The sequence below is a fragment of the Nerophis ophidion genome, linkage group LG03 (genome assembly GCF_033978795.1).
Source record: "Nerophis ophidion isolate RoL-2023_Sa linkage group LG03, RoL_Noph_v1.0, whole genome shotgun sequence".
Lineage (NCBI taxonomy): Eukaryota > Metazoa > Chordata > Actinopteri > Syngnathiformes > Syngnathidae > Nerophis > Nerophis ophidion.
The window spans coordinates 89,406,524-89,422,235 of NC_084613.1; the positions used below are offsets into that span (position 1 = coordinate 89,406,524).

The 15,712-nt window shown below is 44.1% G+C and overlaps 1 protein-coding gene across 2 annotated transcripts; it reads left to right on the forward strand.

Annotated features, from left to right (window-relative positions):
- Positions 1–278: 278 nt before the first annotated feature.
- LOC133550214 (gastrula zinc finger protein XlCGF8.2DB-like) lies at positions 279–7,124 on the forward strand. 2 transcript variants are annotated; one of them, XM_061896363.1, is made up of 3 exons: positions 279–671; positions 1,305–1,504; positions 4,405–7,124. In XM_061896363.1, the coding sequence occupies exon 3, from the start codon at positions 4,455–4,457 to the stop codon at positions 5,514–5,516; it is 1,062 nt and encodes a 353-aa protein (XP_061752347.1). In that variant the 5' UTR covers positions 279–671; positions 1,305–1,504; positions 4,405–4,454; the 3' UTR covers positions 5,517–7,124. The 2 variants fall into 2 exon arrangements, with proteins under 2 accessions (XP_061752347.1, XP_061752346.1); XM_061896362.1 differs by lacking the exon at positions 1,305–1,504.
- Positions 7,125–15,712: the final 8,588 nt, after the last annotated feature.

A 15,712-nucleotide genomic window follows, 5' to 3' on the forward strand; every position in this document is an offset into this window, starting at 1 on the left:
CCGCCCCACCAGCCAAAGTCATTGGCTAACACCCCGCAGCCAGCCGCCACGTCACACACCACCACTATCTACAAGCAGAAATATAGAAAAAGCCATAAAAACAATGAACATTGTCCGTTTACTAAACTGTTTATTAGAGTAGCTATGATTCTTGTTTTTTATTCCCCCCCATGTCTTATTTTATTTCGTGTTTTTTATTTTGTTGTATTTTTTTTTCCCCTCAATCCCAGCTCCTGCTCCCAGCTTCTGAAGTTAGGCGAAGGTCCACGCATGCGCGAGGTTTACGTCTTTTCAAGTCAATTTACGTCAGTTGTGTTCTTTCTCGCTCTGTCTTAAAGTCGGCATTAATTCCTTAATGTTTGACGTCTACACTTTATCGTCAATGGTATGAAAAAAACAACCTTTTTTTTATTCTTCGTGCGAGGATGAACTTGATTTAGTGAACGCTGGAGACTCTCGGGTTGGGTTAGCTCGCTAGTTAGCTTAGCTGCTATCAAACATCCACGGAAGTTGTCAACGCGACGCTAATTTAAGGATCCAGTTTGAGTGGAAAAGCTTGCGATTGTGTGAAAATGTGGAAAAGTTTCTCCAATATATGAGGACAACTAGCCGGCAACATCAACTACTGGACGCTGTTTTCAAGAAGCATCACGTTGTGTTGCGCAGAACAGGTTTGTTTACTTCTTACTCTCACGTCTTTACTAACTTTGTATTTGTTATTAACATGAAAGAACACTTGAAATAACTAAGTGGAGGAGCATTAATTTAGTTTAGAGAGAGTTCATAAATAATAAATGAATAATTTCCACAGGGAGGCGTGACTGAGCGGTATGTAATTTAATTTGCATAATTGGCTAAAGCACATTTTGGCATATGTATCGTATATATATTTTTTAAAACCAACAAGCTACAAATGCCCCCCTGGCCGCACTTTGTACACCTCTAGTTTATTTAAATATCATGTCATCCATGAATGTTTAAATACATTTTGACAGAAAGGGCCCTGTGATGAAGTGGCCACTTGTCCAGGGTGTACGCCGCCTTCCGCCCATGTGCAGCTGAGATAGGTTACAGCACCCCCCGCAACCCCAAAAGGGGACAAGCGGTAGAAAATGGATGTATGGATGGAGTTTGACAGACTGTTAAAAGTTCTTCAAATTAATGATAGAAAAATCTTGACCAACAGCCTTCCAGCTTGTATTCTTAGGTTATTTAAATTAAGAGGAGAAAACTATCATTTATGTGGGAGATTGATTTTTGAAATAGGTAAAGTCCATCCATCCATCTTCTTCCTCTTATCCAAGGTCGGGTCATGGGGGCAGCAGCCTAAGCAGGGAAACCCAGACTTCCCTCTCCCCAGCCACTTGGTCCAGCTCCTCTCGGGGGATCCCGAGGCGTTCCCAGGCCAGCCGGGAGACATAGTCTTCCCAACGTGTCCTGGGTCTTCCTCGTGGCCTCCTACTGGTCGGACGTGCTCTAAACACCTCCCTAGGGAGGCGTTCCGGTGGGTCCTCTTCACGTGGAGGAGCAGCGGCTTTACTTTGAGCTCCTCCCGGATGGCAAAGCTTATCACCCTATAAATGATAAAGAAATATATAAATCTATCTATCTATCTATCTATCTATCTATCTATCTATCTATCTATCTATCTCTCTATCTCTCTATCTATTTATCTATCCATCTATCTATCTATCTATCTATCTATCTATCTATCTATCTATCTATCTATCTATCTATCTATCTATCTATCTATCTATCTATCTATCTATCTATCTATCTATCCATCCATCCATCCATCCATCCATCTATCTATCTATCTAGGAAACTCATTTTGGCCGCTTGTAACCGTGATCTTGTCCTTTCGGTCATAACCCAAACTCATGACCATAGGTGAGGGAACGTAGTACGGCCGGTAAATTGAGAGCTTTGCCTTCCAGCTCAGCTCCTTCTTCACCACAACATATCGATACAGCGTCCACGTTACTGAAGACGCCACACCATTCTCACTTCCCTCACTCGTGTGTGAGTGTGTCTTTAATATCATATTTGGGTAGAGTGTAGTGAGGGGGGTAGGGGGGGGGGGTGTATGTTGTAGGGTCCCGGAAGAGTTAGTGCTGCAAGGGGTTCTGGGTATTTGTTCTGTTGTGTTACGGTGCGGATGTTCTCCCAAAATGTGTTTGTCATTCTTGTTTGGTGTGGGTTCACAGTGTGGCGCATATTTGTAACAGTGTTAAAGTTGTTTATACGGCCACCCTCAATGTGACATGTATGGCTGTTGACCAAGTATGCATGGCAATTCACTTGTGTGTGTGAAAAGCCGTTGATATTATGTGATTGGGCCGGCACGCAAAGGCAGTGCCTTTAAGTTTTATTGGCGCTCTACACTTATCCTTATGTCCATACAGCGGTGTTTTAAAAAGTCATACGTTTTAGTTTTGAAACCGATACCGATAATTTCCAATATCACATTTTAAAGCATTTATCGCCCGATAATATTGGCAGTATCAGACATCTCTATTTAAAATCGTCTGCAGTAAAAAACTCGAATATGTTACTAAAATCGATAGCCATGAATGAAGTGCTGTCTGCCCAGAGTGAGGACCTGGAGTGGACCGCTCGCCTGTGCATCAGTTGGGGACATCTCTGTACTGCGGACCTGTCATTGCTTGGGATGGTCTCCTGCTGGCCCCACTATGGACTGGACTCTCACTATTATGTTTGATCCACTATGGACTGGACTCTCACTATTATGTTAGATCCACTATGGACTGGACTCTCACTATTATGTTAGATCCACTATGGACTGGACTCTCACGCTATTATGTTAGATCCATTATGGACTGGACTCACACTATTATGTTAGATCCACTATGGACTGGACTCTCACACTATTATGTTAGATCCATTATGGACTGGACTCTCACTATTATGTTTGATCCACTATGGACTGGACTCTCACTATTATGTTAGATCCACTATGGACTGGACTCTCACTATTATGTTAGATCCACTATGGACTGGACTCTCACACTATTATGTTAGATCCATTATGGACTGGACTCACACTATTATGTTAGATCCACTATGGACTGGACTCTCACTATTATGTTAGATCCACTATGGACTGGACTCTCACTATTATGTTAGATCCACTATGGACTGGACTCTCACTATTATGTTAGATCCACTATGGACTGGACTCTCACTATTATGTTAGATCCACTATGGACTGGACTCTCACACTATTATGTTAGATCCACTATGGACTGGACTCTCACTATTATGTTAGATCCACTATGGACTGGACTCTCACACTATTATGTTAGATCCACTATGGACTGGACTCTCACACTATTATGTTAGATCCACTATGGACTGGACTCTCACTATTATGTTAGATCCACTATGGACTGGACTCTCACACTATTATGTTAGATCCACTATGGACTGGACTCTCACACTATTATGTTAGATCCACTATGGACTGGACTCTCACACTATTATGTTAGATCCACTATGGACTGGACTCTCACTATTATGTTAGATCCACTATGGACTGGACTCTCACTATTATGTTAGATCCACTATGGACTGGACTCTCACACTATTATGTTAGATCCACTATGGACTGGACTCTCACACTATTATGTTAGATCCACTATGGACTGGACTCACACTATTATGTTGGATCCACTATGGACTGGACTCTCACTATTATGTGGGATCCACTATGGACTGGACTCTCACACTATTATGTTAGATCCACTAAGGTTTCTAATAGTCATTCACATCAACGTCCCACCTGGTTGTGAAATGTTCCTTGCCCTCGTGGGCTCTGAACCAAAGATGTTGTTGTGGCTTGTGCAGCCCTTTGAGACACTTGTGATTGAGGTCTATATAAATAAACATTGATTGATTGATTAATTGATTGGTTGATTGATTGATTGATTGATTGATTGATTGATTATTGATTGATTGATTGATTGATTGATTGATTGATTGCTAAACATCCCCCAGGCCTATTTTCAGTGTTGTTTTTTTTGTAATGTAGTTCGACATAAGAACTTTCATTTTGTTGCATCCCTAGTTGTGACATCTTGAATGTCAACCTGGGGTGGTACAGTTCGGGTTGGTAAAGTGGCCGTGCCATCAACTTGAGGGTTCCAGGTTCGATCCCCGCTTCCACCATCCTAGTCACTGCCGTCGTGTCCTTGGGCAAGACACTTTAACCCCCCTGCTCCCAGTGCCACTCACACTGCTTTAAATGTCACTTAGATATTGAGCTTCACTATGTAAAAGCGCTTGGAGTCACTAGAGAAAAAGCGCTATATAAATATACTTGACTTCACTTCAACCTGGTGACTAACATCTGAACATACGTGTTTGTCTTCTTGCGTCCTGCAGACGTCTGCGAGGAGCATCTTCTCCCTGGGCAGCAGGGGTGGACTTCCAGGATGGAGCAGGACGAGCGCCTTAAAAATGAAGAGGAGTACCCACGTTACCACCGCGTTAAGGAGGAGGAGCCACAGCCGCTTCGCATTAAAGAGGAAGAGGAAGAGCACAGCATCAGTCAGGAGGGAGAGCACCTTGAAGGAGTGGAGGAGCTCCCGGTGATCGGCGTCATCGTGAAGAGTGAAGACGAGGTCAAAAGTGAAAGTGAGGAGAAGAGAGAGGCGGAGCCTATAAGCAGCAGCTCAGTTCATCACGTGACACCAGAAGCTGGTGGAGGATCACCAGCAGACAAGCTCTTGGCTCCACTGTCAGATAGTGAGGACACAAGGTCACACTCTCCTGATGAGAAGCGTGCAGCTGGTTCGTGTCCCACTGACAACACTCACTTCACATGTTCTCACTGTGACAAAACCTTTAATCACCGTCGTAACCTAAAAGTACACACGAGAATACACACGGGGGAAAAGCCATTCATTTGCTCAGTTTGTGGTAAGAGATTCTCCCTTAAGCAGCATTTGATCAAACACACGAGAATACACACCGGACAGAAACCCTTTATCTGTTCGGTTTGCGGTAAAGGTTTTGTGGAGGGTCAATGTTTAAAAGTCCACAGCAGAACACACACCGGAGACAAACCCTTCATGTGCTCGCTTTGCAGCAAAAGATTCTCCCAGAAAGCAAATCTGATAATCCACACACGAATACACACCGGGGAAAAACCTTTCATCTGTTCAGTCTGCGGCAAAGGCTTCATACAAAACCAAGATTTGAAAAGACACATGAAAATCCACACCGGAGAGAAAAGGTCAATGTGCTTGGTTTGTGGTAAAGTATTTGGCCTGAAGCAGCATTTGAAGTTGCACATGAGAACACACACAGGAGAAAAGCCACATTCCTGCTCCACCTGCGACAAAAGTTTTTACGAACGGACAAAACTGGTGGCGCACATGAGAACGCACACGGACAAGAAAGTCTTGAGTTGCAACGCGTGTGGCGAAAGATTCTCTTTTAAGTACCAGTGTAAGAAACACAAGTGTGCCGGCGAGACAAGCAGCAGCAAATGAAGCTGCAGGATTTAAAATGAACTGACTTTCCAACATGTAACGTGTTTGACAGATCCTTGTGTGTCTAACACAGGGGCGGACAATTCATTTGTACCGGGGGCCGCATGAGCAACATGAGCACTGCTGGAGGGCCACATCCACAATATCTCAATTACATTTTGCTCAATATTAGTTTTGATCTATGATAATAATAATAATAATTTCATTTAACCTAACTTAACTTTATACAAAAGCAGATTGCTTTTGATGGTTTTATTTTTAACACTGTCTTAGACAACACTTCCTGATGTATAATGCCATGCAAAAATGTCAATTTCTTTCACTTTGTCCTGCATCCTCTTTAAAAGTCCAACATTTTTCCCCGTCAGATCTGGACAACCATCTGTTGTCACACCTGCCAGCTTGTCCCATTTCAGTCCTAACATGTCCAAACACGCATTTAGCTCTGTGAACAAGTCATTACCTGTGGTTGTCCCTTTAAGTGACTGCATGGCTGCCAGCTACTCTGTGATTTAAAAGTCTGCAGTTATCCCACGTAAGAACATGAGCAGCTGGGCGGTGTCACGTACATGCTAGCTCTCATCCAAAGCCAGCGAAAAACAAGTTTCCAGCGATGGTCTCAACCTGCCTCGTTACAGTGCGTCGGGAGAAGGACACGTTCTCAAATGCACCCCTCTTCTTCGGGCATATCAGCACAACAGAGTCCAATAAGCACTCCTTAATAAACTCTCCATCAGAAAACGCCTTACATTTTCTGGCAATTTTGTGAGAAATGAGGAAACTTGTCCTGACGGCTGCATATCTGGGGGTGTGAAATTTGGCAAAAAGTCCTCGTTGGAGTTTTACCATCAATGCATCAGCCTCCCTTGCGCGCTCCATAAGACAGATTCCGGTATTTTTCCTCGGTAGTGGCGATTCAAATTATATTCTTTAAACACATCAACCTGTGTACCACAAATTAAGCACACGGCTTTACCTTTCATCTCTGTAAAAAAAAATACTTGGCAGTCCATGTCTTGTTGAAAACACAGGATTTGTCATCAACTTTTCTTTCTGTAGCGAGAGCTAACACCTCAGTGGCAACCGGGCATCACTTGTCGCTGTGCACCTTCACTCACAGTTTGCACACGGACATACGCCCATAAATAACACTTTTCAAAATAAAAGCAGCACAGTTGTATGTCACGCACGACAGATGTTTTTTAAAAATTATTTTGTAATTTGTGATTGCCTTTGTTCACATTCACTCACAATCATGCACGCGCATACGTGTACACAGAAGTAATACAAATAACGCTTTTCAAAACAAAAGCAGCACCTTTGTATTGCACACTCGACAGAGATGCTTTTTTAAAATGCATTTTGTCATTTACGATTGTCCTCGCGCGCCGGATGTGCTCAGGTCTGGTCTAACACAATGTCCTGTTTTTATCATTTATACATTACTGTATATATTGTTTTTAGTGTTGTGGTTTTATTTCAGTTAAGTACATACATTAACATAAACTATCTTTCTTCCTACTTCTTTTCGGACATGGTGGAATTGTGAATATGTGATGTATACACTGAAACTGTATCCATTCAAAATAAAATGATGCCAATACCAAACAGCTGCAGCATTGTGAGGAGTCATTTCAAACGTACCAGTGGATAAAGTAACAACAGAATAAGGGTGGGAAAATAATAGATGCTGAAAGAATTGAGATCAGTAACTCAAATCAAATCAACTTTATTTATAAAGCACATTTAAAATGTACCACAGGGGTAGCCAAAGTGCTGCACAATAGGCAGGTTAAAAGGTAACACAGGAAAAACAAGCAAACACAACACAACACAAACACAGCACGATAAAAATCAAAATAAAACATAGAAACAGGTTGACAGCAGGTGCATAATGGGGCGCCATAGCAGGATGGAGATCACTCAGTGTTAAAAGCCATGGAATAAAAGTGTGTTTTCAAGAGCGATTTAAAAAGAGGAAGAGAGGAGACTTGTCTAACACTCAAAAGGTAAGTCGTTCCAGAGCTTGGTAGCAGCAGCGCTAAGCTTCAGCCTTGTGTCAGGGACCGTCTAACACTCAAAAGGTAAGTCGTTCCAGAGCAGCAGCGCTAAGCTTCAGCCTTGTGTCAGGGACAGTCTAACACTCACAAGGTAAGTCGTTCCAGAGCAGCAGCGCTAAGCTTCAGCCTTGTGTCAGGGACAGTCTAACACTCACAAGGTAAGTCGTTCCAGAGCAGCAGCGCTAAGCTTCAGCCTTGTGTCAGGGACAGTCTAACACTCACAAGGTAAGTCGTTCCAGAGCAGCAGCGCTAAGCTTCAGCCTTGTGTCAGGGACCGTCTAACACTCACAAGGTAAGTCGTTCCAGAGCAGCAGCGCTAAGCTTCAGCCTTGTGTCAGGGACCGTCTAACACTCAAAAGGTAAGTCGTTCCAGAGCAGCAGCGCTAAGCTTCAGCCTTGTGTCAGGGACAGTCTAACACTCACAAGGTAAGTCGTTCCAGAGCAGCAGCGCTAAGCTTCAGCCTTGTGTCAGGGACCGTCTAACACTCAAAAGGTAAGTCGTTCCAGAGCAGCAGCGCTAAGCTTCAGCCTTGTGTCAGGGACAGTCTAACACTCAAAAGGTAAGTCGTTCCAGAGCAGCAGCGCTAAGCTTCAGCCTTGTGTCAGGGACAGTCTAACACTCAAAAGGTAAGTCGTTCCAGAGCAGCAGCGCTAAGCTTCAGCCTTGTGTCAGGGACCGTCTAACACTCAAAAGGTAAGTCGTTCCAGAGCAGCAGCGCTAAGCTTCAGCCTTGTGTCAGGGACCGTCTAACACTCAAAAGGTAAGTCGTTCCAGAGCAGCAGCGCTAAGCTTCAGCCTTGTGTCAGGGACCGTCTAACACTCAAAAGGTAAGTCGTTCCAGAGCAGCAGCGCTAAGCTTCAGCCTTGTGTCAGGGACCGTCTAACACTCAAAAGTTAAGTCGTTCCAGAGCAGCAGCGCTAAGCTTCAGCCTTGTGTCAGGGACCGTCTAACACTCAAAAGGTAAGTCGTTTCAGAGCAGCAGCGCTAAGCTTCAGCCTTGTGTCAGGGACCGTCTAACACTCAAAAGGTAAGTCGTTCCAGAGCAGCAGCGCTAAGCTTCAGCCTTGTGTCAGGGACCGTCTAACACTCAAAAGGTAAGTCGTTCCAGAGCAGCAGCGCTAAGCTTCAGCCTTGTGTCAGGGACAGTCTAACACTCAAAAGATAAGTCGTTCCAGAGCAGCAGCGCTAAGCTTCAGCCTTGTGTCAGGGACCGTCTAACACTCAAAAGGTAAGTCGTTCCAGAGCAGCAGCGCTAAGCTTCAGCCTTGTGTCAGGGACAGTCTAACACTCAAAAGGTAAGTCGTTCCAGAGCAGCAGCGCTAAGCTTCAGCCTTGTGTCAGGGTCAGTCTGACACTCAAAAGGTAAGTCGTTCCAGAGCAGCAGCGCTAAGCTTCAGCCTTGTGTCAGGGACCGTCAACAGCAGCTGATCGGCTGATCTTAGGGATCGGGGGCATTTGAAAACAAATATTAGGAGTTTAAAATTGATTGGGTAGCGCACAGGGAGCCAGTGGTTGAAGGCCTACTGAAAGCCACTACTAGCCACCACACAGTCTGATAGTTTATATATCAATGATGAAATATTAACATTGCAACACAACAATGAACACATGAATTTAAAGTCCTACTGAAAGCCACTACTAGCCACCACACAGTCTGATAGTTTATATATCAATGATGAAATATTAACTTTGCAACACAACAATGAACACATGAATTTAAAGTCCTACTGAAAGCCACGACTAGCCACCACGCAGTCTGATAGTTTATATATCAATGATGAAATATTAACATTGCAACACAACAATGAACACATGAATTTAAAGGCCTACTGAAAGCCACTACTAGCCACCACGCAGTCTGATAGTTTATATATCAATGATGAAATATTAACATTGCAACACATGACAATACGCCCGCTTTAGTTTACTAAATTGCAATTTTTAATTTCCCGCTGAGTTTCTTGTTGAAAACGCCGTGGAATGATGACTCGTGAGCGTGACGTCACGGACTGTCAGGAAATATTAGCGCAGCACCACTTATGGCTAAAAGTCCTCTCTTTTCATCGCGCAGTTACACAGTCTTTTGGTCATCTGTGTTGCTGAATATTTTGTAATTTGTTCAATTAATAATGAAGAAGTCAAAGTAGAAAGATGGAGTTGGGAAGCTTTAGCATTTAGCCACACAAACACACGGTGATTCCTTGTTTAAAATTCCCGGAGGTGAAGCTTTACTATGGATCAGAGCAGTCAAGCGAACATGGTTCCCGACCACTTGTCAACCGGCAGATTTCGGTGAGAAAATTGTGTTAAAAAGTCGCCTCTTACCGGAGATCTGTGGAGTTTGCGTCGTCCTTGTATCTGCCGTGACTTCCCTCAGACACTGGCCTCAAGACACCCATGGCCACACCCCTCCGACTATCAGGTACTATTTGATCTCACAAAAAAACTAGCAACACAATAGAAAGATAAGGGATTTCCCAGAATTATCCTAGTAAATGTGTCTAAAAACATATGAATACGTCCCAATGCAATCGCCTTTTTTTTTAACTTTATTTATTTTTTTATTTATTTTTTTCTTGTCCTTCGCTATCAATATAATTTTTCCACAAATCTTTCATCCTCGCTCAAATTAATGGGGAAATTGTCGTTTCCTCGGTTTGATTGATTGATACTTGTATTAGTAGATTGCACAGTTCAGTACATATTCCCTACAATTGACCACTAAATGGTAACACCCCAATAAGTTTTTCAACTTGTTTAAGTCGGGGTCCACCTTCATCAATTCATGCTATTTGGTCCGAATAGATCTTGCTGCTGGAGGCTCCCATTAAAAACAATGTGAGGACGTGAGAAGCCCTCACACTTGTGACGTCATCGTCTGCGACTTCCGGTAAAAGCAAGGCTTTTTTATCAGCACCAAAAGTTGCAAACTTTATCGTCGATGTTCTCTACTAAATCCTTTCAGCAAAAATATGGCAATTTCGCGAAATGATCATGTACGACACATAAAATGGACCTGCTATCCCCGTTTGAATAAGAAAATCTCATTTCAGTAGGCCTTTAAGAGTTTAAAATTGATTGGGTTGCGCACAGGGAGCCAGTGAAGGGACACTAGTACAGGGGTGATGTATTAGTAGAGGAGGGAAAAGTGTCAGTTGAGTAATTTGACAGGTGTTTGATGAAACGATAACTGCTGAGCTGTGAATGACAAAATGGGGGAATCTATCCCACAACCACTATTGTAGGTAGGGGGGTCTTTGTTGTCATTGCACAACAACGAAACTTTGTATTCAGCACAAACCCGTTGAAGATTAGATAAACAGAGTACGGGGTTACAGTACAAGAATCCCCTCCTCCATAACTCTCTCCACCCTGACCAACTGCCTCACTCAAATCAAATCATGATGAAATAAACATGGAAATTAAACACACTACAGAAGAAGTGAATAATATTGTTAAGATAAAACACAATATTGAGTGGCAAGATAATTAGGGTTAGGGTTAGGCACTGTCCGTCTACAGCCTGTCCAGACAACGTCCACACCAAACGCAGGACCCCCGAGGAACCTGAAAGAGAGCAGTCCCAGTCGGCGTTAGATGCGGCGTCAAACACATTGGGTTAGCATCCAGCTACGCCTTTCAGGTTATGGTTAGGGTTAGGGTTGGGGTTGGGGTTATGGTTAGGAGAAGAGAGAGAGAACGAGAGAGAGAGAGAGTTAAGGTTAGGGTTAGGAAAATAGAGGGAGAGAGACAGAGAGAGAAAGAGAGTGTAAAAAAGAGAGAGAGAAGAGGAGGGTGTGCTCTGTCCGTCTGTAACCTGTCCAGGCGACGCCAAGCCAAACGAAGGACCCCCCAAGGACCCTGGAAGAAATCGAATCGGGGCTTTAAATGCAGTGACAAACTATGTCTCCCAGCTGGCATGGGAACGCCTCGGGATCCCCCGGGAGGAACTGGACCAAGTGGCTGGGGAGAGGGAAGTCTGGACCTCCCTGCTTAGGCTGCTGCCCCCGCGACCCTACTTCGGATAAGAGGAAGGAGATGGATGGATGGAACCTCATCTCCTCTGGACTTTGTAATACTCCCTACCTTTTGTTTCCTTATTCCAATTATCACACACACACACACACACACACACACACACACACACACACACACACACACACACACACATACACACACACAGGTCTTTGAAGCAGACATCCTTGTTGTCAAGTACTAACCCTAAAAAGTCTTCTGGTCTTTGAGCGCTCAGCCAGCTTCACTTCCTGCTAACATCTGACACACATCTCATCACCTCACCATCTCACCTGCCTCTTCATCACCTCACCATCTCACCTGCATCTTCATCATCTCACCATCTCACCTGCCTCTTCATCACCTCACCATCTCACCTGCATCTTCATCATCTCACCATCTCACCTGCCTCTTCATCACCTCACCATCTCACCTGCCTCTTCATCACCTCACCACCTCACGTGCCTCTTCATCACCACACCATCTCACCTGCCTCTTCATCACCTCACCACCTCACGTGCCTCTTCATCACCTCACCATCTCATCTGCCTCTTCATCACCTCACCATCTCACCTGCCTCCTCATCACCTGACCATCTCACCTGCCTCCTTATCACCTCACCACCCCACCTGCATCTTCGTCATCTCACCATCTCACGTGCATCTTCATCACCTCACCATCTAACCTGCTTCTTCATCACCTCACCATCTCACCTGCCTCTTCATCACCTCACTATCTCACCTGCCTCTTCATTACCTCACCATCTAACCTGCCTCTTCATCACCTCACCATCTCACCTGCCTCTTCATCATCTCACCATCTCACCTGCCTCTTCATCACCTCACCACCTCACCTGCCTCTTCATCACCTCACCATCTCACCTGCCTCTTTATCACCTCACCACCTCACCTGCCTCTTCATCATCTCACCATCTCACCTACCTTTTCATCACCTCACCACCTCACCTGCCTCTTCATCACCTCACCATCTCACCTGCCTCTTCATCACCTCACCACCTCACGTGCCTCTTCATCACCTCACCACCTCACCTGCCTCTTCATCCCCTCACCATCTCACCTGCCTCTTCATCACCTCACCACCTCACCTGCCTCCTCATCACCTCACCATCTAACCTGCCTCTTCATCCCCTCTCCCTCTCACCTGCCTCTTTATCACCTCACCACCTCACCTGCCTCTTCATCACCTCACCTGCCTCTTTATCACCTCACCATCTCACCTGCCTCTTCATCACCTGACCACCTCACCTGCATCTTCATCACTTCACTATCTCACCTGCCTCTTCATCACCTCACCATCTAACCTGCCTCTTCATCACCTCACCATCTCACCTGCCTCTTCATCATCTCACCATCTCACCTGCCTCTTCATCACCTCACCACCTCACCTGCCTCTTCATCACCTCACCATCTAACCTGCCTCTTCATCCCCTCTCCCTCTCACCTGCCTCTTTATCACCTCACCACCTCACCTGCCTCTTCATCACTTCACCTGCCTCTTCATCACCTCACCACCTCACCTGCCTCTTCATCACCTCACCATCTCACCTGCCTCTTCATCACCTCACCATCTCACCTGCCTCTTCATCACCTCACCATCTCACCTGCATCTTCAACACCTCACCCTCTCACCTGCCTCTTTATCACCTCACCATCTCACCTGCATCTTCATCACCTCACCATCTAACCTGCTTCTTCATCACCTCACCATCTAACCTGCCTCTTCATCACCTTACCATCTCACCTGCATCTTCATCACCTCACCATCTCACCTGCCTCTTTATCACCTCACCATCTCACCTGCATCTTCATCACCTCACCATCTCACCTGCCTCTTTATCACCTCACCATCTCACCTACATCTCCATCACCTCACCATCTCACCTGCCTCTTTATCACCTCACCATCTAACCTGCTTCTTCATCACCTCACCATCTCACCTGCATCTTCATCACCTCACCATCTCTCCTGCCTCTTCATCACCTCACCATCTCACCTGCATCTTCATCACCTCACCATCTCACCTGCCTCTTTATCACCTCACCATCTAACCTGCTTCTTCATCACCTCACCATCTCACCTGCCTCTTCATCACCTCACCATCTAACCTACTTCTTCATCACCTCACCATCTAACCTGCCTCTTCATCACCTCACCATCTAACCTACTTCTTCATCACCTCACCAACTCACCTGCCTCGTCATCACCTCACCACCACACCTGCCTCTTCATCACTCACCATCTCACCCACACACAGCAACATTGGTGACCATGCCAGTCCAAGTCTGGACTAGACCTGGACTGGAGGTTTGGGGTACAGACACCAACATTTGTGACCATGCCAGTCCAAATCTGGACTAGACCTGGACATGGTAGTTTGGCGGATAGACACCAACAATGGTGACTATTCCAGTCCAAATTTGGACAAAACCTAGACATTGGCATTTGGAGGACAGACACCAACATTGGTAACCATTCCAGTCCAAGTCTGGACTAGAACTGGACATGGGGTCTGGGGAACAGCCACTTTCATTGGTGACCACACTGTTCCAAGTCCTACACTTGGACATGGAGTTCCACTCAGTATCTCTAAACCTAACTCTGACGTTGAAGAAGCATGTTCCAAAACATGTGACAACTTATTTGCTGCTGACATTGAAGAAGCATGTTTCAAATCATGTGACAACTTATTTGCTGCTGACATTGAAGAAGCATGTTCCAAAACATGTGACAACTTATTTGCTGCTGACATTGAAGAAGCATGTTTCAAATCATGTGACAACTTATTTGCTGCTGACATTGAAGAAGCATGTTCCAAAACATGTGACAACTTATTTGCTGCTGACATTGAAGAAGCATGTTTCAAAACATGTGACAACTTATTTGCTGCTGATATTGAAGAAGCATGTTTCAAATCATGTGACAACTTATTTGCTGCTGACGTTGAAGAAGCATGTTTCAAAACATGTGACAACTTATTTGCTGCTGACGTTGAAGAAGCATGTTTCAAATCTTGTGACAATTTATTTGCTGCTGACGTTGAAGAAGCATGTTTCAAATCATGTGACAACTTATTTGCTGCTGACATTGAAGAAGCATGTTTCAAATCATGTGACAACTTATTTGCTGCTGACATTGAAGAAGCATGTTTCAAAACATGTGACAACTTATTTGCTGCTGATATTGAAGAAGCATGTTTCAAATCATGTGACAACTTATTTGCTGCTGACGTTGAAGAAGCATGTTTCAAAACATGTGACAACTTATTTGCTGCTGACGTTGAAGAAGCATGTTTCAAATCTTGTGACAATTTATTTGCTGCTGACGTTGAAGAAGCATGTTTCAAATCATGTGACAACTTATTTGCTGCTGACATTGAAGAAGCATGTTTCAAATCTTGTGACAATTTATTTGCTGCTGACGTTGAAGAAGCATGTTTCAAATCATGTGACAACTTATTTGCTGCTGACATTGAAGAAGCATGTTTCAAAACATGTGACAACTTATTTGCTGTTGACGTTGAAGAAGCATGTTCCAAAACATGTGACAACTTATTTGCTGCTAACGTTGAAGAAGCATGTTTCAAATCATGTGACAACTTATTTGCTGCTGATATTGAAGAAGCATGTTTCAAATCATGTGACAACTTATTTGCTACTGATATTGAAGAAGCATGTTTCAAATCATGTGACAACTTATTTGCTGCTGACGTTGAAGAAGCATGTTTCAAAACATGTGACAACTTATTTGCTGCTGATATTGAAGAAGCATGTTTCAAAACATGTGACAACTTATTTGCTGCTGACATTGAAGAAGCATGTTTCAAAACATGTGACAACTTATTTGCTGCTGACATTGAAGAAGCATGTTTCAAAACATGTGACAACTTATTTGCTGCTGACGTTGAAGAAGCATGTTCCAAAACATGTGACAACTTATTTGCTGCTGACATTGAAGAAGCATGTTTCAAAACATGTGACAACTTATTTGCTGCTGACATTGAAGAAGCATGTTCCAAAACATGTGACAACTTATTTGCTGCTGACATTGAAGAAGCATGTTTCAAAACATGTGACAACTTATTTGCTGCTGACATTGAAGAA

Excerpts from the sequence above, each read along its gene's own strand:
- LOC133550214 (XM_061896362.1), top strand. The coding sequence starts at position 596 with ATGAGGACAACTAGCCGGCAACATCAACTACTGGACGCTGTTTTCAAG. Across the intron at positions 672-4,404 it reads CGTTGTGTTGCGCAGAACAG|ACGTCTGCGAGGAGCATCTT; the intron begins GTTTGTTTACTT and ends TGCGTCCTGCAG.